The 25,656-nt window shown below is 39.1% G+C and overlaps 1 protein-coding gene across 1 annotated transcript; it reads right to left on the bottom strand.

Moving 5' to 3' along the window:
- Positions 1-447: 447 nt before the first annotated feature.
- Positions 448-25,490, bottom strand: dpydb (dihydropyrimidine dehydrogenase b). The gene is made up of 25 exons (XM_061043851.1): positions 25,175-25,490; positions 22,060-22,170; positions 21,782-21,864; positions 20,232-20,319; positions 19,884-20,045; positions 17,614-17,810; positions 15,527-15,608; positions 15,141-15,228; positions 14,422-14,529; positions 13,447-13,616; positions 13,149-13,359; positions 11,829-12,013; positions 10,417-10,632; positions 8,628-8,792; positions 7,991-8,059; positions 7,769-7,852; positions 7,436-7,556; positions 7,207-7,326; positions 6,263-6,405; positions 5,751-5,805; positions 5,439-5,560; positions 4,716-4,871; positions 4,515-4,577; positions 1,406-1,483; positions 448-1,312 (listed from the first exon to the last, which is right to left on the bottom strand). The coding sequence occupies exons 1-25, from the start codon at positions 25,202-25,204 to the stop codon at positions 1,148-1,150; spliced, it is 3,072 nt and encodes a 1,023-aa protein (XP_060899834.1). The 5' UTR covers positions 25,205-25,490; the 3' UTR covers positions 448-1,147.
- Positions 25,491-25,656: the final 166 nt, after the last annotated feature.

The following is a 25,656-nucleotide window of genomic DNA, read 5'->3' as shown; positions in this document are numbered from 1 at the left end:
GAGTATGAATGGAGAGTTCAATGAATCTTTGGCAAAAATCTGAACTAAAAGCTCTTTCAAATAACTGGAGCCAGAAATTTAACAGCAGAATTGTGATTTCTTTTGTAATTTCATCAGCAAAAGCAAAATGAATGCTATTAATAGAATGATGGTGTTCTGTAAAGTGTAGAGTAACTGCGGACATAAAGCACTGCTCTGTTTACTGAAGTACACTTAAGGTATTCATAAATGTCAATTAAAGATCTGAATACTTCCACCACTATTGTCCAGAAGTAAGACAAACCCTTTTACTAGAAGGTCAGAACAATTTATAAAATTAAAATCCATCAATTTCATTTTAGCATAATCTACAATGTCTGAGATGTGACAGGACATGACCTTCCAGTGACCTCCTGTTCGTACTGTTCCCTCCAAGTATGATTTAGTTTGTGCTCCAGTGTAAAGATGTTTGCTTCTGAATATCAAAACTTTATTTGAATCATAGATCAATCAAAGATACATTTCCCTCTATATAATACAATTAAATGCACATTTAATTGAAACAAGTGTCCATCATTACATTAAACAAAAAGTGGTTATACAGGGATAACAACAATGCCAAAACCAGCAACTTATAAAGCCCTTTCTGTTAGATTTATTTATCAATCAACAACAGATTCACAGATTCATAAAAAGGCAATTAACCCATTTCATTTCTCAGTGCTATATGTAGTGTTGTCTGTAAAACTGTTCAATTTCAAATCTCTGGCAGTTTACAAGTCAAAGTCAAATTTCCCATAAAGGCATAGCCATTAACGTGTGTGTGTGTGTGTGTGTGTGTGTGTGTGAGTGTGTGTGTGACTGACAGTAAATGAGGTTTGTTTGATCCAGATGGGTGGATCAGTGCAGTCAATTTACAGTTTACCAAAATCAACACATATCAGTTACCTTCCTTCTCTAGCAGGTAAATAAAAAATAGTGGATGTCATTGTCCAATCTCTTTCACATATTTTACACAATCAATAATAATTTAAATGCATGTTTATAATGTTTACAGCCATTTTTCTTATGACTCAAAGATCATTAGGAAGATTCACTTTTCATTACATAAAATCTAATATCTGATCTCCACGATCACAAATGTGGTGATTACATTTTGGTGTTTCCTTTAGTAGACAGGACTTATTGGCACACCCCTCTTAGGTGTATAAGGCGTTGTCCTGGTAACCATTTTGATGCAGTCTATGATCGGGCAAACACTGAGGCACAGAGTGCAGCCCGTACAGCTGTCAGTCACAATGGGAAGGTGGGTTTCTGGGTCGAATTCTATAGCCTGGAAAAACACAATATGACACCAGTTACATCTTGTAAATGGTGAGAGGAATAATTACAGAGAGAAATGTCTTTATCTAACAGACAGACATACCTGGTATCCAGAGTCATTGCAGGTCATGTAACATTTACCACAGTTGATGCACATTTCTTCATCTATCAGAGCCTGGACCTGGGGACACAGGGAGGAGGGGGGGGCGTGATTTTTACGAGCTTAGAGAGAATCATTCTTTGTACATTTCCATTTCCTTATTTGACAAAATAAATGTTTTTTACACTCTTTTTCTTGGTAAGATCATTACAGCGGCCTCTTTATGAAAAGTCCCAGTTACATTCCTGAAATATTTCTAAAGGTCTGTTTGCTTATGTATGAAAGTAAAAGGTTAGTGCTTTATATACTTATTCAAACTGTGACATTATAGATGGTAAAAGCTGTCTTTAGGAGAGGCTGCATTTAGTCTGCTGAATTAAGATGTGTCTCACATTAAAGTCTTTATACACGATTTTTCACACTTGAATGTAATATAAATCAAGTATATCCTCTGAAAATAACTGTGAGTCATGACTGTCTACAATGGGTGTAACACCCGAGTCCCACTGTCTGTGATGTTTTCAGAGTTTTCAGAGTCCTATCTTCAGTTTGTTTACATCGCCCGGATGGCTGGTTGACTCCTCCCCTCGTGTATAAAAGTTGTTTAATTGAGGAACTAGAGAAAAGAAGAATAACATACTGTACTCATTGATTAACTGTGTTTCTAGATCACGCTCATTTCAGGTAAATTTACATGCAGTGTGAAGATACGAGCAAAATAAAGATCGCTAGCATTAGCATGCTAACACAACAATGCAGCGCCAGTTCAAATTCAATATAAATTCCAAAAACTTTATTTGTCCCCGGGGGGCAATTCAAGTTGTTTTGGTTTCATGCTGGTGCTCAAGGGCAACATCTGCTGGAAGAAATTGCATATAAAGCCTTTAAAACTTCACATATCAAATATTAAAGATCAATCAAGATGTCAACAACATCACATAGTATGAAATCACTGCCAAGATTTCCTATTGGCTTCTACAATTCCACAATTCACTTAGCAGATGCTTTTTTTCAAAGCAACATACATCAGAGAGTAAGAACAACACAAGCAAGGAACTAGAGAAGAGGAAACAACGTCAGTAGGTGCAAACAAACAGCTTTAAGTCCGATAAGAAACAGGGTCTGACAGGCTTTGCACAGAGGCACAGCACTTTTTTAAATAATCAAAGTTAATATATAGAATAGAATAGAATAGAATAGAATTACTTTATTGATCCCAAACTGGGGAATTGTGATGTTACAGCAGCATGTTATCAGAGCAAATAAAACAATATAAGAATAGATAAATAGTGAATAAGCACTTAAAGTATAAAAAAAATAAGAATAAGAAGAGATTTATACATCAAGGATTTAACTTAACATTCCTGAACATTTATTCAGGCTTGTCAACTGAATGTAAAAATACTTACTGGAGGTAAGAGATGTAAGTTTGCAAAAACAGTGATGACAGTGGTAAATATGTAATAACAATATAGGGGGTTCTCCAGAGCTGTGCAAATTTGTGGCTGAATATCGAATATAATAAATAATATATAATATCTGAATATCTAGAGAGGAGGAAACAACGTCAGTAGGTGCAAAGAAACAGCTTTAAGTCCGAGGACACAGACAGAGGGTCTGTGAGGCAGAGCACAGAGGCACAGCACTTTTTTAAACAATCAAAGTTAATATATTGTCATCAACAACATCGCTCTTGAGATTTCTAATCAGCATCAAACCATCCTAAATATCATCATGGTCATTACCAACATCAACAAGATCATTAAGTGTGTTGGTGTTAATGACAGAGCTCGGTCTTTAGATTTTTTCTTAAAGGTGCAAAGGACCTTTGCAGATCGAATCGAGTTTGGTACTCAATCCACCACCAGGGGGCGACAGAGGAGAGGAGTCTAGCAAGGGACATGGGTCCCTTTAGAGCAGACTTTGAGAGGTTGAATTGAATGGGGCATTCATACATTTAGTCATATCAGCAAGACTTTACGAAAGCTGAGACTGTAATGTCATCTGGCAGGAATGGTAGGTATCGTCAGCACAGCAGTGGAATGATAAGCCAAGTGAGGTGGTGTCTATGGAGAAGAGAAGGGGACTGAGCACTAACCCTTGAGGTACCCCTGGGGATAAACTGTGCCCTTTCAAGACACTCTGCTAAAAGATCTCCTTAAGATGTCGGACATGAAACAGCAGAGGGCAGATCCTGTGAAGTTCACAGAGCGTAGATAGGAGGATTTGATGGTAACTGTGTTAAAGGTAGCTGACAGGTATATCAGCAATAGAATTGAGAAATGACCCGCAGCTCTAGCCAAACGTAGCGACGGTAGAGAAGTTTGGCCCAGCTTAAAGGCAGGGTTAGTCATTTTCTCCACTTACCCACTGGTTTGATTTCTTTGTAAAAGCCTATTTGTTTAGGAAATTCTTTGTTTGCGGGGTTTTTGATTTTGTCTATGCAAAAGTCAGTCTTACCAGTTAAACGTAAACCGCGACAGTCTTTAATAATCTGTCAAGACAACTGGGACCAGAGTAGATCATCAAACAGTGAGTAAACAAAAAACACCATTGCGTTGATCATGTCTTGCATTATGGCGTCTGTGGGCAGCTATCATATACATAAAATCTTTAGGAGCAGTAACCATGATTGCATGAGGGGGTTGTTGCTCAATGGGAAAACTTATTGAATTTCCAGGTTTTGGAAATAATGACATTTGTTCCAGGTGACAAGAGGAAATGAAGGCGAGGGCAGTAGGAACAGATGTCCTGGCTCAGTTGACTAGCTGGTCTTTACCCAATTCGGTCTTAACACAGTGAGAGCTGCAGTGCACCTTATGGACCTATGTACCCAAGAACCACAACTGAAACGGCTTTTTCTTATTTTTACAAGCCTGAACCTGCCTTGCTTGAATTTCAGTGGGCAATCATCAGCTGACGTCTCCTACTGATGCTCAGAAGGGAAACTTACTGTAAGTGCTCAGCCCAAACAAAGCCAGGCAATGACCAACTATCAATCTCCATTTAAAGCAAGTTTTGCCTCACACACCTAACCTGACTTAATAAACAGTATATTTATATTGTATATTAAATTATAAAATGGCTATACAAAAAAGAGACAAATGGGTACCTGCTCTATGTTGTCAAGTTCCTGGTATGCTCCAATGTAGCGCAGCGCTCTGGCAATGACGTCCTACAGTAGAAACATAAACATTAGCAAACACACACACACACACACAAACGTGGTATACGTAAAGAAACAAGACACTTTCCTGATTTAATACTTGATTCACAGAAGAGGATGTTGTGCGTGTCTTTGTGTGTTTCATACCTTGACAGCAGGAACAGGTTTTGTGGGACGCTGAGTGCTGATTCTGCTGATGGTGTCTTCAGCTTCATCAGTTTGATCAGCATCTCTGAGCTGCTTCTTGTACTCTGCAACGGCCTCCTTCTTCTCTAGAAGGTACGGACCAAAGCTAGGGAGGCTCTATGTAAACACAAGCACACACACACACACACATAATTTCAGTATGACTGCAGATACAAATAATTAGTTAAATTATTATTATTATTTTTTTAAAGATGTAATTTTTGGCTTTTTGTGCCTTTATTCGAGAGATGGGACAGTGGATAGAGTCATAAATCAGGGAGAGAGAGAGAGGGGAATGACATGCGGGAAATAAGCCACAGGTCGGATTTGAACCTGGGCCACCCACTTGAAGGACTACAGCCTCCATACATGGGGTGCGCGCACTAACCACTGCACCACCAGCACCAGAGTTTAATAATTATTATGAGAAAGAAAACATTACAGGTCTTTGGTCTAATAGGAAATTGAATTTAACTTCAGAGAATAATGTTTTAAAGGAGTTGTTTGCACATCCAACTATGAGGTATAACTTATAGCATTGAAAGGTAATAAATAAAGTATGTCTTCATCATTTGACACAGGTGTTTTCTCAGGTCTGATCCAGTGTCTCCTTCTCTAATCCCAAGTGGTCTACCTGTACAAAGAAGCTGTACTGGTCGATAAAAAACTAATTGTTCTGTGTACCTTTCCAACGAGATCTTCAATTCTTGGCACTGGTTTTCCTTTTTGATGTTTCACTGTTGGAGGAGATTGACCATCCCAGTCCTTCAGCTCCAGACTCTTCAGGTACAACAAGGTCTTCAGACCTGAACACACATGTTCATCCAAATGGTATCGTTATATAGTCTCAATATCTTCTATCTAAAGTAGAGATACATCTGGAGGGCTGAGAGCATGAACAGTTGATATTTGACTCTTTAGGCTATGGATATAAAGGTATATGAGGAGGATATCAGGGTACTGGTGTCACAATAGAGGAGAAAGTCAGTTACTTACCCACACAGTAATCCTCAATCACTGTGAAGTCCTGATTCTGTACTGCACTGCACACCTTTGGTAATCAGACACAAGGAAATCAACAGATATAAAAACACATTATTAAACCAAACAAAGGTTGTGTTTGCTTGTTTTCTGATGAAGTATATAGCTTTCAATCCTTATATTAATAATAATAGATCTCTGATCATAATATATATTATTGGTCTATTTGTATTAAAGACCTTAGATTCTCACTGCTTCTATCCTCAATCTGCTCCGGGATGAAACCCACATTAGTGTCTTTTGTAATACTGCATGCACTTACTTTTTGAGTAACAGTGGTTTGTATGAACCTGAGAGAGAGGAGCTCTCAGAACTTCCCATTTTAAAAACCTTCTGTTTATACCTACTACTGAAACTTAATTAAGATTAAAGTCTCATTTTCAAACAAAATGTATTCATCAATTAATGATATGCTACTCAACACATCACACCAGCCTCACCCTGCTGTTACAAAGTTACAAAGTTACCTGTAACACTGAGGCCCCGGCATGAAGAAACTGTAGTCCACTCTCAGCTGAGTCGATACCTCCAGTGGCCAAAACTGGGAAACCAGGAATAGCTCTGCCGATGGCCGATACTGCTCTGAGAGCGATAGGTCTGATGGCGTTACCTGCACACATGGTCAGAGTAAGCTTTTTGGTCTAGCATCTCACTAGAATCTGCTTAAAGTGTAATTTATTAGTAACTTCAATTTATTTATTTAAGGATGATAGAGTGTCTTCTCATGTTACCAACAAATCTGACACCAAAAGTCTCACTAGGTCTCCAACATTTCAGGCTGTAGTTGTAGTCCAATACAATTTGAAAACATAAATACTGGTTAACCATCGAAGAAACAGCTTTTTGTAAAACTCTTTTATAATTGTGCATTTCATATCCCGGTTGAATCTGTGTAAGGATTTTTGTGAACAGTATGCAATCTTGCCAGATGGAAAATACAGCAATATCGTACTGCAGCTTTTAGCATACATTTGGCCTTTTCTGCAATTATTGTTCATATAGAGGGCAACATTATGGTACAAATACAGAAAATATCGTACATCTGTCAACACTGACAGTATGTCTTATTTCTTTGTCAGACTGTAATAAATGTACACATCCTGACTTGTACCATTTAGCCTTTGAAAATGCATTCATCCTGTCCGTCGTTTGTGCCTCTGATTGGAGGGTTTTAAGGTTTGGTTTATAAGGATTGTCTCAGATTTTGCTTGGAGTTTATACATCATCATCAAAAGAAAGTCTGACTAAGAAACAAAAGGTGTAGGTATTCACCAGACTGAGAGTCTCTAATGTAAATCTTAATAAAGTTGCACGAGTGCAATAGTTAACCCCTGGAAGTACCCGTCCATAACTACTGTACTAGTTATTTACAATTACAAGGGATTGTGTATGTGTTAGTGTGTGTCCTCACCAGACACCCCTCCATACGTGGTGCGTTTGCCCTTTCCAACACCAGGCCAGGGGGAGCCATCGGCCTTCAGTCCCATCATACCTGAGACTGTGTTGGTGGCTGTTACACCGTCTGCTCCACCTGCAAAATAAACTCAACAATAACAACAACCCACACATGTTCTAAAAACAAATCAGGTAATTACAATGTCAAAAAAACAGTTTTTTAATAATGGAATTAAAAAAATTACCTTCATGAGCAGCCTTTGCAATGTCAACAATATTGGTAACGTTTGGTGTCAATTTGGCAAAAAACGGAATGGAAATGGCTTCACGCACCCAGCGACAGATGTTACGCACCAACACAGGGTCCTAACGATTAAGAAACATAAACAGCATTTAGCAATTTTGGAAAGCTTCACTAGATGGTGGCCTCTATAATGTACCACATCAGGGGGTAAATCATGCAGTACTATAATTAATATAGAGTATGATGATGTATATAATATGCCTATGAAAAGCAAGATGGGCATGTACTGTCAATGTGTGTGTGTGTGTGTGTGTGTGTGTGTGTGTGTATCTACCTGTCCACAAGCCAATCCCATTCCTCTCTCGCCCATCCCATGAGGACATGACAGGTTCAGCTCCAGTGCATCTGCTCCTGATTTCTAAACACACAAATGATTGGATTTGACATGTTCCCAAACCACAGTTTAAATCTCTGTATGTTCTAATAATAATTACCTAATTGTTATATTCTGTAAATTATGTTAAGAGTTTCTGTGAGGATTAGACATTTCACTCACCTCCGCCATCTTGGCCAGTATTGTCCAGTCTTCCTTGTTGTAACTGCACATTATACTGGAGATCACCACCTGACAGAGAGACAAGGCAGAGCTAGTTTTCAGATTTCTTGGAGACATAAGAGAGTGTCAAAAACATATATTGGTCTTTCCCTTCATCCATCTAATATGACTTTGACAAAAGCTATGGGGGCATCTGACTTTGATGTTTGAAGAAACAATGCTAAGAGTGTCACTGCTCATTGGTAACCACTACCATAGGCAGATCTAACTCCTCACATTTTCAGGATAATATCGGGATATCCTCGTCTTGAAATTTTCAAGGATTGCCTTTCACAAAAGTACATTGAAGCGTGAGATTATCGGATCTGAACACACTCTCACAACTCAAAATACTCCACCACTTCCAGGGGTTGCTGGGAGAAAAGTCAGGGTGAACAGATTTGACTTTGCTTTCTCACATGCGGTCCACCCGGACATTGAAAAGTCATTTTCCGGCCATTTGAAAGGGATTTAGAAACACCTGCAGCCTTTTGAGGTAACATGAACATATTTGACAAACTCCTGCTTTTCATGTTCTTTGTAAATGGAGAACCATGTCCACTGAGAAACAAATAGGTTGATGGTAAAATATACTCACATTATTGGGGAAGTCTTTCTTTAGCTCTTCTACTGACTGACACCAGTAGGCTGCTGTCTTCTCACTGATGAGCTCAATGTTGAGGAAGGAGCCTTGGCCTGGTCCAAACACATGACCTGAGGTGGTTCCACGCACAATACGAGGGGACACATTGGTCACCAGGTCCTGCAGAGACAGATTACTTAGATTGACATAAGTGGTTTTTAAAAAATGGAAGAGCTTAGCAATCAAGTGTCTTTTTACTCGAATGGTACCTCATCAAGATAACACAATATGGAATAGTGACTGTACCATATACATGATGCACACAGATACATATTATTATATTTCTACATGTCTGTATCTTAGAGTTGTACTTGATGGCCTTGAGGAACAGACATTGCATGTCACTGCCCCAATGTAATGTGACAAACAAATATCTTGAATCTTTTTTGGCTAGACGGAATCAGAATCAAGCTCTATTTCATTCATATCAGCAGGCATGCTTCCAGTAATGTAAACATCTTACTCATAGAGCGAGTAAATGAGGTTCCCTTCAGCTGAAACAAATGTATTTCAGCTGAAATTACCTTACAGCATTAATCTTGTAAATTCGCAATAAATAGAGGAATTGGAAAGTGCGGGATTGGACTTTTTGTTGGACAAATAAATCAAATTATTTGGCTTTACAACATTGTGTTTGACATTCTTTAGCTAAACTGGCTAAAAGCACTAGCAGCCCCGGCGGCTAGTGGCGGCTAGCGGTGGCCAGCGGTGGTCCCGGTGGCCAGCGGCTGCAGCAGCCAAAACACAAGACGGGCCTGTCGGCAGCAGCCATCTCGCCGGCTAGTTTCGCCATTATCAGCTTTCTCCATAGAGCCTGTTAGCATAGCTTCCAAGCAATATGGCGGACGTTAAGTTTTGATTCTGGGAGTGAGGTCCCACCCACTGATCTGTGATTGGTCTGTAGCTTCAGTAGTCAAAAATATGAGGAACTAGCGTTGTAGTTTCACCCTGCTAACCACAACAGTTTCCAGTGACGCAATATGACGATTTTTGCGTCACTGGAAGCTTCTTTTCAGACTCAGAAATACAAAGATTTCCCTCTCAGGGGAAAATAAGGGCGGGATGCACGACCATTCAAAAATACTACCAGGTTTCTAATGATACAAAGATTAATGCAAATGGGTGAAGTATCCCTTTAAACCTTTTTTTTTACGTTTGTTGGATGTTTCCTTTCATGGTTAGCTGCTGTTATTTAGATATAGTCTGTAACAATCTATGTTGTGTCTAAAGTCTGTCTTTATGGTAGCTCTTGTTTATTTGTTGTACAGTTTGTCCTTTGGTTGTTTGCCATAGTTTTAGTTTTTGTTCATGTCGTCTGCTTCACAGCTGTCTCGCAGAACTTCTAAGAGATGTTTGTCTGCAGAGTTTATTGCCTTATTAATTTGATTTCGAAGTAAACATGTTCATAAAACTCAAAACAATTATTAAGGCATTCTCAACATCTTTCCTGGACATCTTTCCCTTTCCTAAGTATACCTAACACAAAAAAAAAAAAACCCTGTAAGATTTGCTTCTTGTTGCCCACATCCACACAAACAACTTTAACCAACTAGGGGCAATATTTGCTTTATGAAAAAAAAGATGAAATTAAATATCTCATGCTGTTCTTTCAATGTCTCATTACCTACAGTATTTGGATTGGGTCATCTCCTAATTGTTGTTTGTTCCTGTTGTGACTACTCTTTGTGCAGGCTTGGTGCTGACTTTGTTAGTGTGCATCTATGTATGTTTGTGTGAACTATACCTTATCCAGCCCGAATGTTTTGGTCAGAGCGAAGCCCCAGCCTTGTTCAAAAGCTCTCCTGATCATAGCTGTACTGGTGGTGGGTGGGGCAGATGCCAGGCCAAATGGGTTTGGAAACTTTATTCCACAAACTTCAACGCTGATGTCCACCTGATCTATAGCGCTGTAGAACAACGGCAGCTTAGGAACCTGGTCCACTGTCTGTCCATGCAGGGACTACAGTAAGAGAAGAGAAAAGTCCATCATTTAAATGACATCAAAACATTTTCTCAAAATAAGTAATTGTTTTGTATTTTTCAGTCCGACTCTTTGGCTCATTACTCAGACCTGTGGGTGTACTTAAACTGTGTTAAAACCAATGTCAAGACACTTTGTCCTTAGATTTTAAACACAATTAATTCAGACAGATATACGCAGTTTTGTGCAAAATCAGCAATTCCAAAGTGGAAAACAAGTAAATAACATTTAAACGCTATTTACACATGCAGCTACAAGTGGGGACTGTAACATTGTAACCCTCTGCTAACGACAAAAACCTGTACATACCAGAAGAAACTACACTAACTCTTCTCTATGGATCAGCTAGCTGCAGAATATATATTAAAAAAAAAAACATCCTCAAAACTAGACAAAAATGTGCTGACTGACGATGGCTTTTGGTGACTTACATCCCAAAGATTGATGATATCATGGAATCAAATAATAGGATCATAAAAGTATTTCCTCCTCACTAATCTGGTAAACACTCTGTGTCCCAAAGGGTCCCTGCCTTAGACGTTGACTGAAGCATCCATTTTTAATCTAACATGGAGGGCCTGCAGTAAGTTGCCACCCATTTAGCAAGCGCTGTCATTAAATTATTTGATTTAGTTTAATCAACAGGTCCAAAAGGTGCTCATCTGGCTTTGAAGATGTTGTTGACTGCTGGAATCAGTCTAATTTGCTAGCCTGTATGCTAATCTTATAGGCTCAAAGTACTTTGGTGATATTTTACCTCCATTTGACACAAGTTGCATATAACTTTTGACTTGTCAACTGAGCTGTTTTTAAAAGTGAAATGATCCATTCAAACACACAGTTATGTCGCTTTTTTCCCATCACTGCGGTTGCAGGAAGATGCTGACCTTAATCAGACCTTAATAGCATTGTGATTAACCCTCCTATGTGTAATATCTAGCTCTTCTCCAAAGCAAAATTAGACTCTTTTTTTTCTCTATGTGGAAAAGACCAGGCATTTCCAAAAGTAAATAAATGGTTTATTTGCCAGCTTTGAGGATCTGTCACAGAAATGTTTAACTTCGACCTCCCTTGGTCCAACCTTGTGAATGTACAAGTTTGCCTTTTTTTAAACATAAAACGTGTATATGCTACAGGATGAGCGATGTAGTAGATCTAAGTAGAGATGATTGTACCTGTATGTATCTGTGAAGATGCCAAGAGGCCTGCTTGCCATCATTCACTGATTCCACTGTGGTGTTTGCCAAACCAGCAATGTCTCCTCCTGCAAACACCCAGGGCTCACTGGTCTGCATTGTGTCTGTGTTCACCTCTGGAGTACCCCAGCGGTTCAGCTTGACAGGAGCCATGGCCTCAGTCACTAAGATATGAATTTTAATTTGCATGAGTACACGTGTTTGTTACATTTGGACCAGTTGTGTTTTCAGCAAAAACTGGAGGTCAATGTCATTTGAATTATACACAGTATACGATAGTTCTCCTGTTTTCATGAACTGAAGCTAAAAAAAATCAATGTAGAAAAACATAAATAAATAGTTCATCTGAAGCAGGCATTACCCAACCATCCATACATACATCCATACATCCATCATCCATCCATCCAGCCATCCATACATACATCATACATCATCCATCCATACATACATACATACATCAATACATCATCCATCCATACATACATCTATACATACATACATACATACATACATCCATCCACCCATCCATCATCCATCCATCCATACATACATCTATACATACATACATACATACATACATCAATACATCATCCATCCATACATACATCTATACATACATACATACATACATACATACATCAATACATCATCCATCCATACATACATCAATACATACATACATACATCCATCCATCCATACATCCATCAATACATCATCCATACATCCATACATCTATACATACATACATCCATACATACATCCATCCATACATACATACATACATCCATACATACATCAATACATCCATTCATCCATCCATCCATACATCCATACATCCATACATACATTCACCCATCCATCCATACATACATCCATCCATCCATCCATCCAACCATCCATCCATCCATCCAACCATCCATCCATCCATACATACATACATACATACATACATCCATCCATCCATCCAACCATCCATCCACACATCCATTCATCCATCCATCATCCATCCATCCATCCATCCATCCATCCATACATACATCCATCCATCCATCCATACATACATCCATACATCCATCCATACATACATACATACATACATCAATACATCCATCTATACATACATCCATACATCAATCATCCATCCATCCCACCATCCATCATCCATCCATCCATCCATCCATCCATCCATCCATCTATCCATACCTACATGCATAAATACATACAAATACACTACAGTGTGAAAACAAACAACTGCAGACACTGTTGCTCATTTACTCAACAGATAATTTGTGAATCACCTTGCGGCTCGTTGAGTATTGACCCAAAGGCACTAATGATGTAATCAGCCTTCAGCCTGACTACTTGGTCCTCATCCTCCAACCAGTCACCTCCCTCAGTCTGCTCAGTGCGACAGAACTGTAATCCTGCAACATGACCATTTTTCATGATGACCTCGCGAGGAGAAAGGAATGGCAGGAACTCGCACTTTTCCTCCTTGGCCAACTCCATCTGACAGAATAAAGCCCATGTTTTTAAGCACTCTATATATGCATTTATCTATATACAGTATCTGTCAATTAAAACCCTTAGCTGTACCTCCTCAGGAACAGCCCTGATGTTGGTGAATCCCTTCCTGAAACACACATAGACTCTTTTGGCTCCACAGCGAAGAGCTGAGGTGGCACAGTCAAACGCAGTGTCCCCGGCCCCAAGAACGATCACCACGCCTCTCATCTCTGGGAGGGAAGAGCGACACTGACACATACCTAGACAGAGTGAGATGGAGAGACTCGGTCTGAGAGATTGTCTCTGACATGATGATCTTATAAACCTTATACTGTATACTTAAACATATTTAGCTCTAAACCCACTGAGCCCACTACTCCCCTTTAGATTTACTGAATTAAAGTAGCCTAACATTTTGGGTTTTATGAAGTTAGGTTGTATGGTATATGTTATAACTTCTACTCCTAAGAAGAACCAGTCGACAACTTTATGTCCATATATTCACTCTTTATATAGAATGGTAGCAGAATGTAAACGAGATGGCAACGTGCTGCAATCAAGGGTAAAACGAGTGACGTTCAAGTGCAACCAGAAAATAGGAAAACCCATACTCAAACTCAAACTAATAACCTAGTTATTTATCATACTCACATTACAACAGTATACTTATAAAGTAGTGTCTGTAGTGCTATTATCAAGAGTTCAGCTTCATTATTTGCTGTGGGTTTTACACAATCCTCTTCAGAAAAATTATCATTGAAGACTTGAAATGGGGTCTTCGTGACATGAATAGTGTTGATGTCATTTTAGCTCAGTGTAATCTGGACTTTGACCGGGGCCAGTGACACATAGCTTAGCTCTGTGTAGAAACTCTGGCCATTCCACCCTCTCCAAACAAGGTCAGTACTGACTTATATATTGTACATAGTAATTAGTAATTATTAGTAAAACCCCATCAAAAAAAAAGAAAAGAAAAAACGAACTTTCCCTTTCTTACCATGCATGGGGTGAGAGTGTGCATGTTTAGCATTTGTTTAGCTTGTTTGTGTTCGTTCACATCAGTACCTTTCTTGCTGGCTAAGGCCACCATGGGCAGAAAGTCTTTGGAGGTGAAGAAACCTTGATCCATGGTTAAACCATCGAAGATCTTGGCCCTGTTGGCCTGAGGGAGACCTGGAGACACACAAATGCAAAACATTTTTAGAAACTTTAAAACAAGGTTTCTCACATGTTTACTGAAATAAAGTGCCTTAGAGTTCAAAGGCTTGCCTCCCCCCACCCCCTTGCTCCCTATCCCTCTTCCTGCATCTTATCCCATCTCTCCCCCTATCCCTTTCCAAGCCCGGCGCAGTCTAGTCCTGTGAAGACTGTTTCGTCATGAGCCGGGGATCCGGCCGAAGATTTCTGCCTTTTAATAAGACAGTTTTTTCTTACCACTGTAACTTTTGCTGCTTTGCTAAAGTGCTCATGATGGATAGGCCGGATCTTTGTAACATAGCAATAAGTAAGGTCTTTTACCTGCTTTTTTGTAACATAACAATGAGTAAGGTCTTTTACCTGCTCTTTTGTAACATAACAATAAGTAAGGTCTTTTACCTGCTTTTTGTAACATAACAATGAGTAAGGTCTTTTTACCTGCTCTTTTGTAATATTAACAGACAAAGAGTAAGGTCTTTTACCTGCTTTTTGTAAAGTGTTTCGAGATAACACTTGTTATGAGTTGACGCTATACAAATAAAAATGTATTGATTGGACTGTGTATTTATATCATTATTCAAGCTCACCAATCCCAAGGAAAACAGCCTTAAATCCTTCCTCCTTCAGGGAGGTCAAGGTCATCCCATTGATACCTAGACCCTTCTCGCATTGAACCTGGAATATCCACAAAGAAACACATTTCATAAGATCATTATGGCATGTTCAGGATGCTCTAGAAACATCACATTATCATGTATATATTCAACACCATGATGAAACTATAATCATTTGTCTTTGCTAGCTTTCTTTCAAAAATGGTACTTATGATACATTTAACATGTATCTTATCATAATTAAATTTTAACACCCAAGAGCAAACCTCATGCCTTAACTTTTATTTTGGAAAAATTAATTTCAGTATTTTGCAGCATGAACACTTAATGCACTTTAAAAAAAACCTTTGGGGCCTTACCTTGACCCCCAAGTCCTTCATCAGGTTTATTTCAAACTGGACAACCTCATAGGGAAGCCGGAACTGAGGGATTTCTGCTGTGCTGCAGGAGGGAAAATACATTTTTAATGTTGAATTTTCCTTTTTTGTACAAGTGTATATTTGTGTAGAAATAACACTTTAATTATTGCCCATTCAAGGCAGTCCCTGTAACTTCATGCCACTTCATGTATAACCACACACTGGAATATTACCCCATAGAGGAATCTATGTAGTACAAAAGCATTATGAAGGTGGAGCTATGTTACTGCGCTGTTGCAGAATTGCAATCTCAAAAGGGATACAGTTTCTTATATCTTGCCTCCTACCGCCTTGATTTCCTACCGCACCAACTTGTTTCATTTTTGAGAAGGCATTTTATAGTCACATCTAATAAAGGACAAAGTCTTCAAGCTTCTACTGGACTCTTAGCCAACTACTAGTCTGCTGGAACCAATTCCATCAAACCTCTTCACGTACCATTTTCCATACACTTAACCCAAAGCCACTTGCATCAACAACTCTTCGCTGTGTCAAATGTTATCAAGCAAGCTCAGGTCACCCCGCCCCTCAACCCAACCAAGGTTGAAGCCTACAGACAAGTTTTACCTATACCCCTTTACTCTACCGATACTGCTGTACTATCAGTAACAGACAGTTACTATTACTGCTAGATCTTTTCTTTGCCTTTGACACAGTGAACCTCCAAATCCTCACTTCACTCTCTCTGAGCTTGATGTCTCAGGATCGACCCCCCCGCTGGTTCATGTCATACTTGTCACGGATATCTTTCAGAGTAAGGAGAAGTGTCCAAAACCTACAACTTATTCACAAGGGTGCCTCAAGGTTTAGTGCTCAGTCCCCTTCTCTTTTCAATAAACACCTCTTCACTTGGTGCAATGATCCACTCCCATGTTTTTTCATACCTCTGCTATGCAAACAATACGGCATCAATGGTTTAACATGCTTTATTTTAATTAGATTCTGCATTGTTTTGCTTTCTGTTAAAGTTTTGGGATTTAACTGCTCCCTTGTGGGTTTCGGGTAACGTAAAGGGCTAATTCCACTAAAATACTAAACTACATCTGTCATGATTTGATGCCCTTAGGCCACCATAGAGGCAATTGTGACGTCATCAGTGTTGTATCGGAGTTAGCAACATAACAGCTACATGTGGGCTAGATAATAAAGAAAGTGTTAAACTTGCAGCTAAGACTTGCTGCTCCTTCTTGAGGAGTTACCGTTCATGACAATATCTCTACTGGCAGGCCTGCATGCACATCCAAACCTCTGCAGAAGATCCAGAACACAGCTATGGGACTGGTCTTCAACCACTGGTCTTAACAAAAACCCTTGACTCTCCTCCCAGGTACACACTACCTCCCGCCCACTACAGTCACTCTGTCAATGAAATGCGCCTGGTACTCCAATCACAATAAGGCCCTCCTCCACCTTTAAGTATAAGCTAAAGACCCAGGTCATTATAAACACCTCTTCATTCAGTGATATTGTTGCTGTTGGTAACGTTGGTTATGATGATATGAAACGATCCGTCATGTTACTTAAGGTCATGTTTAATTTTTTTGTTCTGACTGGATGAGGCTAGTTGGTGTCGGTGTGAGTTAATGGATATGATTAAACAAACAGAAAACAGCTGGGAAGCTGCGGTTGATGAGGGTGAAAAAAAAGAGTGCAAAGAGCATGACGTCATCCCTGATCTCCCCGTTACCGTTTGTAATGGAGACTTTTAGTAGAAAATAAACAAACCTTGAAGCGGTATTGTAACAGATAATACTGATATTCTCTTTGATGTTGTTGCTGATGATGACTATAAAATAAAATAAAAATAGTTTTAAAAACTTTGCATCTAAACGCCCCGTGCATTGCCTCGTTGTCTCATTCACAGTGGTGGCAGAGAAGAGGACACTGAACAAACTGTGATCTATGATGTATAATCTTTAAGCGCTCAGCTCAGAACAAGGTCTAAGGTAAGGGTCAGATTCACAGCAGAAACCTGGAGCCAGTTCACATTCTCTGGTATGATTTTATTTACAGTTGGATGCTGATACCTTAGTCCTCCAATGTACTTCTGCTTCTCAAATACGGTGATATTATCGTATCCAAGACGAGCCAGGAAGGAGGCACAGCTGACTGACGCTGGACCACAACCAATCAGAGCTATCGATGAGTGGTAAGATTCTGGCATTTCATTGGCTGGTGGGAGTTCAGGATTTCTGACTTGAGGGATGCCCATCTTACTAAACACCTAAGAAGACAAAACACACACAAAATAATTAGTTTACTTCAACCTCAACTTTATTGTCCCAGAGGGGACATTTGGTTTGCAGCCAGGTGAAAACAATAAGAAATCTAGAAAACACAGACCTATAGGCTCAGACAACATACATGAAAAACATTAAATACATATCTTAAATTAAAAGGATTTGGTCAATGTTTTATTTCCTTAATGGCTTTATATGTGATTTTTTGATCCAGCAGATGTCGCCCTTGAACACCAGCATGAAACCAAAACAACTTGAGCTGCATTTTTGTGTTAGCATGCTAATGCTAGTGATCTTTATTATGCTCGTATCTTCACACTGCATGTAAATTTACCTGAAATGAGCGTGATCTAGAAACACAGTTAAGCAGTGAGTACAGTATGTTATTCTTCTTTTCTCTAGTCCCTCAATTAAACAACTTTTATACATGAGGGGAGGAGTCAGCCGGCCGTCCCGACGATGTAAACAAAGTGAAGATAGGACTCTGAAAACTCTGAAAACATCACAGACAGTGGGACTCTGGTGTTACACCCATTGTAGACAGTCATGACTCACAGAGTTATTTTCAGAGGATATACTTGATTTATATTATATTTAAATGTGAAAAATCACATATAAAGCCTTTAATAATGACAGTTTCACATTAACATTCACCTTAATAAAAACCGAATGATTCATCACCTCCAGACTGGATTATTGTAACTCTCTTTTGTCAGGGTGCTCTGGCAAATCTCTAAAGACTCTTCAACGGGTCCAGAATGCTGCAGCTCGTGTACTGACCAGAACCAGGAAATGGGACCACATCACTCCTGTCCTGGCTTCTCTGCACTGGCTCCCTATACAGTCTAGAATAGAATTCAAGATCCTTCTTCTCACCTACAAAGCTCTAAATGGCCAGGCACCATCTTACCTGAAGGAGCTACTAGTGCCGTACTGTCCCTCGAGAGCGTTGCGGTCCCGGAGTGCAGGCCTGCTGGTGGTACCTACAGTCTCCAAGTGTACTATGGGGGGTAAAGCCTTCAGTTATCGGGCTCCTCTCCTCTGGAACCGCCTTCCAGCCGGGGTCCGGGAGGCAGACACAGTCTGTATTTTTAAGATTAGACTTAAAACTTTCCTTTTTGATAAATCTTATAGTTAGGGCTGGTGCTGGTGTAGACCAGCTCTTAGTTATGCTGCTATAGGCTTAGACTACCGGGGGAACTGGCACCTTGAGCTCCTCTCTCTCTCTCTCTCTCTCTCTCTCTGCATATACAGTACATCATATTACTGCATGTATCTATCTATAAATCTCAGTCACTAACCACCTACTTTCCTGGGAGCTCTTGAGCTCCCCTAGGCTCCTCAAGATCATCGGTTGACGGCTTGCCAGAACAACCCCCACCCCACCACTACCCCCTCCCCACCGGATCGTGGGTTGGCGGCCTGCCAGAACAACCCCCCACACCCCCTCCCCTCCCCACCGGATTGCTGATGGACGGTCTACCTCCCCCCACCCCCTTGCTCTCTATCCCTCTTCCTGCATCTTATCCCATCTCTCCCCCTATCCCTTTCCAAGCCCAGCACAGTCTAGTCCTGTGAAGACTGTTTCGTCATGAGCCGGGGATCCGGCCGAAGATTTCTGCCTTTTAATAAGGCAGTTTTTTCTTACCACTGTAACTTTTGCTGCTTTGCTAAAGTGCTCATGATGGATAGGCCGGATCTTTGTAACATAGCAATAAGTAAGGTCCTTTACCTGCTTTTTGTAACATAACAATGAGTAAGGTCTTTTACCTGCTCTTTTGTAATGTTAACAGACAATGAGTAAGGTATTTTACCTGCTTCTTGTAAAGTGTCTCGAGATAACACTTGTTATGAGTTGACGCTATACAAATAAAAGTTGATTGATTGATTGATTGATCAAGTTTTAAGCCAGAACTCACCTGTAAAGGCTTCACAATTTTAGAGCCGTTGAATGGTTAATGTTATTGTTATATGACAATTATGTAGATAAAAGACACAAGTGAGACAGCTTATTAAATGTTTCATTCAGAATAGCTCGGGAGCTGTAAATGTTTTACCTCGGTAGCAAACTGCTGTAACCCTCCGATGTTAATAGGTCCCTCCTCTGAAGCGTATAAGTTGCAGCCCCCCACACACAGCTCTGATGTGGGACAAACCATTCCACAAGTCAAGCCCAAGGGGTTGTCAGAGAGGATCGCCCGCGCTGCTCCATAGTAGTTCTAGTACACACACAGATACACAAACATGAATGATGAAATAGCACTTACACCTTTCTTCATATTTGACTACTCTTCATTCATTGTTTGTTTTCTAACTTCCTCTGAGCTATTCCCTAAAATCATTGAACCAGCATTCAAGAATGTTTGCATAAATGCGTTTATATGTATATATATTTTTTACAATACCTTATTAGAGATGCTTGTGATAAATGACTTAATGTCCAGGTTAGTAGGGCAACTCTTCTGACAAGGAGCATCCGCACATTTAAGACACCTAAACACAGATTTGACTTTCATTTGAGGGTTTAGCCAAAATGTGAAAAACTTTTAAAAAAGAAAGAAAATCTTTTCTGGTCCAAAACAGCAGCAAACATCATTTGAAGACATTCAAATCAAACATGTTCAAAAACAATACAGCAGTATTGACACACGCTGTCTCTCTTGTTGCTTTGACTCAATGACAGCAGATACAAACTTTAGTTTACAATGATCCCCATTTCAGTCTGAATGTATTATATACCAACATTTGCTCGTTAGCATTTGAAATAAGTGCAGCTAAGGCAAAGGGTGATGTCATTAGTTTAGTTGTTTTTGGTTTGTAATCAAGCGGTAACCGAAGTGAAATATGAACATTATAGATCCAAAACATAGAATGGCCATGAACAGCAAACGGATCACAAATCATTTTGAGGTTGACATGAATGTGAGTGCCAGTTAGGGCTGGGAAATTAATCAAAAATTAATCGAAACCGACATTCAGAACTTCTAATCGATGTAATCTTGCCCATGTCAATTATTTTCAGGGCAGAGTCAAGTGACAACACGTCCAATCCTCGACATGGAAGCAATGTCACATTTTGTCTTTCGGGAAGACGACACCAAACAAAAATAAGTCAAATGTAAACACTGAGGAAAAACTGTTTGCAAGAAATGAAAGTTATTTATTTTCTTCTGTTTCAGAGAAGTTAATTTCTACTTTAAAACTAAAATGTGTCGTTTTCATTTCAAGCGATGCTTTGATTTCAGTTTGATATATTCAATAAATAACCACAAAATAGTTCATCAGATATGCACTCTGTCCTTAGAAAACATATCCCAGCTTTAATAGTTTAGCATATTTACAGCAGAGACCTCGTCAGTGAACTATGAGGGCAAAAAACAAATAATCGTTCATTAATCGTAATCGAAGTAAAATGTTCAATTAATCGTGATATTGATTTGAGATCATATCACCAGTCCTAAGCTCTCATGGAAATTCAAATAGTACTTTTGAATGTATCTTACTAAAACTCACCTCTAGGAAAACCATAAAGAACTCTTCAGAGGATTCTAGAGACCTGATTCAGATAATCTGAGAATTATTAACGTCTGTGCCAAGTTTAATGACAGTCGAACAAATGCTGCCTCTTCACTCTGAACCAAAATGGTGGTGTGGTTTATATAGCCATGCTTCTTTTAGCCAGCTGCTTGTATGACTTTAATCCATGGCAAATTCAATGTATTCTCATATGCAGTTCAGATCTGATCTACTTTTACTAATCCTTCCTGTTGGTGCAACTTATCACATTTGATCTGCTAATAATAGGAGTTCTCTATGCTGATGACTTTTATCCTTAATATGAGAAAGTGAGCTTGTGAGATTGGGGTTAAAATTATGTTATGAGTGACATTTGTGCTTTGAAAAAATACCCCCACATAATGTATACAAAAACGATTCATTAAAAATATTGACTCACCTCAGTGCTTCTCGTAGAGCTCCACGCTCACTCAGGGTGGTATGTTTGATATCATCAAAGTTGTTCTCTAATTTAACACAAGACTGAAATTAAAAAAAAAGGAAGAAAGAAAGAAAAACATTAATGACAAAAAATGAAAGGAAACAAGGACACATGAAAACAAAACTTGGTGGGTGACAGACAAAGAGGATGACACAATTAAACGAGTGCTTTTGGCAAAAAAAATGCTGCCGACATTTAGCCAAGATGTGCCGGTTTGAGAGTGTTGATTATCTTACATCACAGCCTCGCTCAGGGTTTCTCTTCCAGTGTTTCTTTTCTTTCTTCTTGTTTTCTGTGGACATGATCTGAGCATGAGTCTTCACCCTGGGATTCAGAGCCAGGATGCTCTGTATGCAATAAAATAAAATGGGTCAACACATTGAAACACATTGTTAAGTTACCATGAGTTAGCTGCTCCTGAAAGCAGATTTTAAGAATGCCACAAAGTTATTCAGACACTGCCTTTTTAAAAACCAAAAAATCTGCAGAAATCCTACTATCTCAGAAAGTCAAAGCCCTTTTCTGTCACAATAGCTTTGACATGTTTTGTGACATAACATTTGTGAATAAATGATTAAGCAGGATCTAGGAATGTCAGGATTAAAGAACTGTCTATTTAAAGTTTTATTAATTGCATTTTTTTGTCTTAAGAAAGTATAAATGGAAATTCTTGCTTGTGCTTCATTCAGCTTGGAAACTACATGTGTCCCAGAACACACACACATACACACACGTAGAGTAGGTAGAGTCGTCGCCTCTCAACCGGAAGGTTGAGGGTTCGATCCCCAGCTGAGCAACATGTCTGATGTGTCCTTGGGCAAGACACTTAACCCTGAATTGCTCCCGCTGCTTCAGTGGTGGTGTATGAATGGGATTAGTTACTTCTGATGGATGATACTACATAGTGATCACTACCATCAGTGTGTGAAAGGGTGTGAATGGGTGGGTGTGACATGTGGTGTAAAAGCGCTTTGAGTAGTTGGAAGACTAGAAAAGCGCTATATAAGCTCAAGTCCATTTACCATCCATTTACACGTGCACACACACACACCTGCTGCCAAAAACATTGAAGCTATGGAACATTCTGGGAAATTTGCTTGTTTGGAAGGTCGGGGTCAAGGTGATAAGATAATGGTGGGCTGTCAAGTCATTGCACTAAGGTTATGTGACCTGCTGCATAGCTGCATGAAAATATCCATTAAAAGAGCAAGTTGTGTATTCATGAATAAGTCCACTGAATTCTACAATTCTACAATTCACTTATCAGACGCTTTTATCCAAAGCGACGTACAAGCAAGGATCTAGAAAAAAGAGAACAATATCAGTAAGAGCAAACGATCAGCTTTGAGTCTGACTGGACACACAGGTGCTGACAGGAAGTGACCAGAGGCAAAGCACAACATTGACGGCAGTTCTTGAGAGCTCTAATCAGTATAGAAACCATCTTATAAGTCGTCGTTATCAAACAAAAACCATCGTCATTACCATCATCATCATCAATAATATGGAGACCATCATCATTAAGTTAGTAGGTATTCATGAAAGAGCTGGGTCTTTAGCTTTTTCTTAAAGGTGCAGAGGGACTCTGCAGATCCAATGGAGTTTAGAAGTTCATTCCACCACCGGGGGGATGACCTCCCTCTTCTCTGTCCTGAATGGATCAAGCCATATTTACTGACGCACTTTAGGGTATTAATGATAGCGGTATCTAGGTCCTGGTAATAAGTTAAGTCAACATTATTAGGACATTTAAAACAACCGAGGCTGGCCAAAGTGCTGAACAGAGTAAAACCTAAAACACATATCAAATCATATTCAAATAATAATACAATTTTTATTATTTGGATCAAAACATCATAAAAATCAGTTTTTAGATGTTGCAACCCAACCCAGTCAACCTCGAGGACTTCCTAATTACCCTAACAGTCAAAAATATCTGTAGTGTGTAGGTTATTCTAAAGTTACATTATGAAGACTTGTGTAAGTCAGTGTACTTCTTGTGATAAAAGATACAACAGAAAAATCAAAGTACTTGGTCTTTTTCGATTCTCTGATTTTTTGAAATTTTCAAAATCCAAAACAAAAAAGGCCAACCAGAATTTACATTTTTAGACACTTCCAATCCATTATTCACAGAATCACAACATATAAGAGAGTTCAGTACAGAGTTTTCTGATCTATTGCTCCGTCTCTACATGTGCAGACTCATACCTTCGCTCGGACCATGCGTCACTTATCTACAGGTTGTACAACAAATCACATGCTTTGTTGCACAAGACCATAAAGCTGTATTACGACTACATAACATGGATTTGATTTCTTATAATCCCTACTGCTGTAACATGGTGGAAGTAAGTGTTGTTGAAGAAAGAAAAGGGTTTGCGTACTCTGCTGTGTATATTATGAACTGTATTGTTCTTCATAAAGTCAACTGGACTGCTTTACTCGGCTCAGACATTTGAATATCTTCATTTACAAAGCTATCCTAGGAACGACCGGACTACCTTTTCCTCTTTTTAATTCTGAAGGATGAAATCCACATCCTTCATATGTTGGACTTTGTGCAACTTTTTTGTGCTTTGAACAACTTAATTACCCTGAAAATCTTGAATCCAAACTTTCTGTATGCAGCTCTTTTAACTGATGATTATGAAATGTGTACTGTATGTGTTTGAGTGTTTTTGTTGTTGAAACTGTGTATTGCTGCTATTCTTTGCCAGGTCTTCCTTGAAACAGAGATCTCTGATGTCATTAGGGCTAACCTGGATAAAGAAAGGTTAACAATATTTGTATAAATATATATTGGTCTCTATCAGCTGTCTGCAAAATTTTAGTGTCAAATCCACTCCTTAGTGCAACTCAGTATACAAACACATATGTGGGACTCAGATTAATGTAAAGAGTTGGGGACTAGAATTTAACAATCATATTTAGACATGTAAAAACTCGTCTGAAATCTTTAATATTGAAATATTATATGGATCTCATTTATAGAGACTTTGTCACTGGTCTTTCCAACAATTGAGACGTCCTTTAAAATGCTATTTAACAGTAAAATCCTGACACAAGAGTACAGATATACATCTTAATAAAACAACATTAAACCCTCTTCAGTCAGTGATTAACAAGAGGAATCATTGAATAAGGCTAAATATTTAGAAAGTGTATAACTTTGTGTCTATATTACAACAGCTTGAAACTCTAATGATCTGTTTTTCAGATGAATATTGTTAAATCTGAGGTAGAGCTAACACATGAATGTATATGCCACTTGTTGATAGTACACAAGCTATTTACAAAAAAACATAAAAAGTGCTAAAAACTAAATGAAATAAACAAAGAGCAGTTTACCTCGATGTCTGGAAGATCTTTACTCAACATGATGCTTCTCCTGGGTAAAAGCTTTCGAGTGCTTTCTGAAGATCTACCAGGGAATGTTTTTCTGAATTAGAGGTCCGAAACTCTGACGGGGATGCTCTTCTTCCAAGTGGAGTTATCAGAGAGCTGACCGTCCTTATCACTCCTGCTTTTCTTACTAGCAGTTGGTTAACAGGATAACTGCTTAAAAACACGTTTTTTTCCCCCCTCAACTTAATCTATTGATAAGAGCAGAGCGAGTCTCTCTGGGGTTGAAGTTCAAGAGGAGCTGGGTAGTGGACATGTTTCTGGGTGCATTGCACTTGAACTCTGGACAAATTAAACAATAACTTTAAACTTTGAGGGTTCAAACTCCACCTAATGAGGCGGGGTGGAGTGGGGCCCTGCAAACACACAGATCTGTTTTAACTCCTTCCTGCCTCAAAGACTCTTCATATTTACTGCTACTCATGGTG

The sequence above is a fragment of the Labrus mixtus genome, chromosome 8 (genome assembly GCF_963584025.1).
Source record: "Labrus mixtus chromosome 8, fLabMix1.1, whole genome shotgun sequence".
Lineage (NCBI taxonomy): Eukaryota > Metazoa > Chordata > Actinopteri > Labriformes > Labridae > Labrus > Labrus mixtus.
This window is presented reverse-complemented; position numbering and strand designations above follow the sequence as displayed.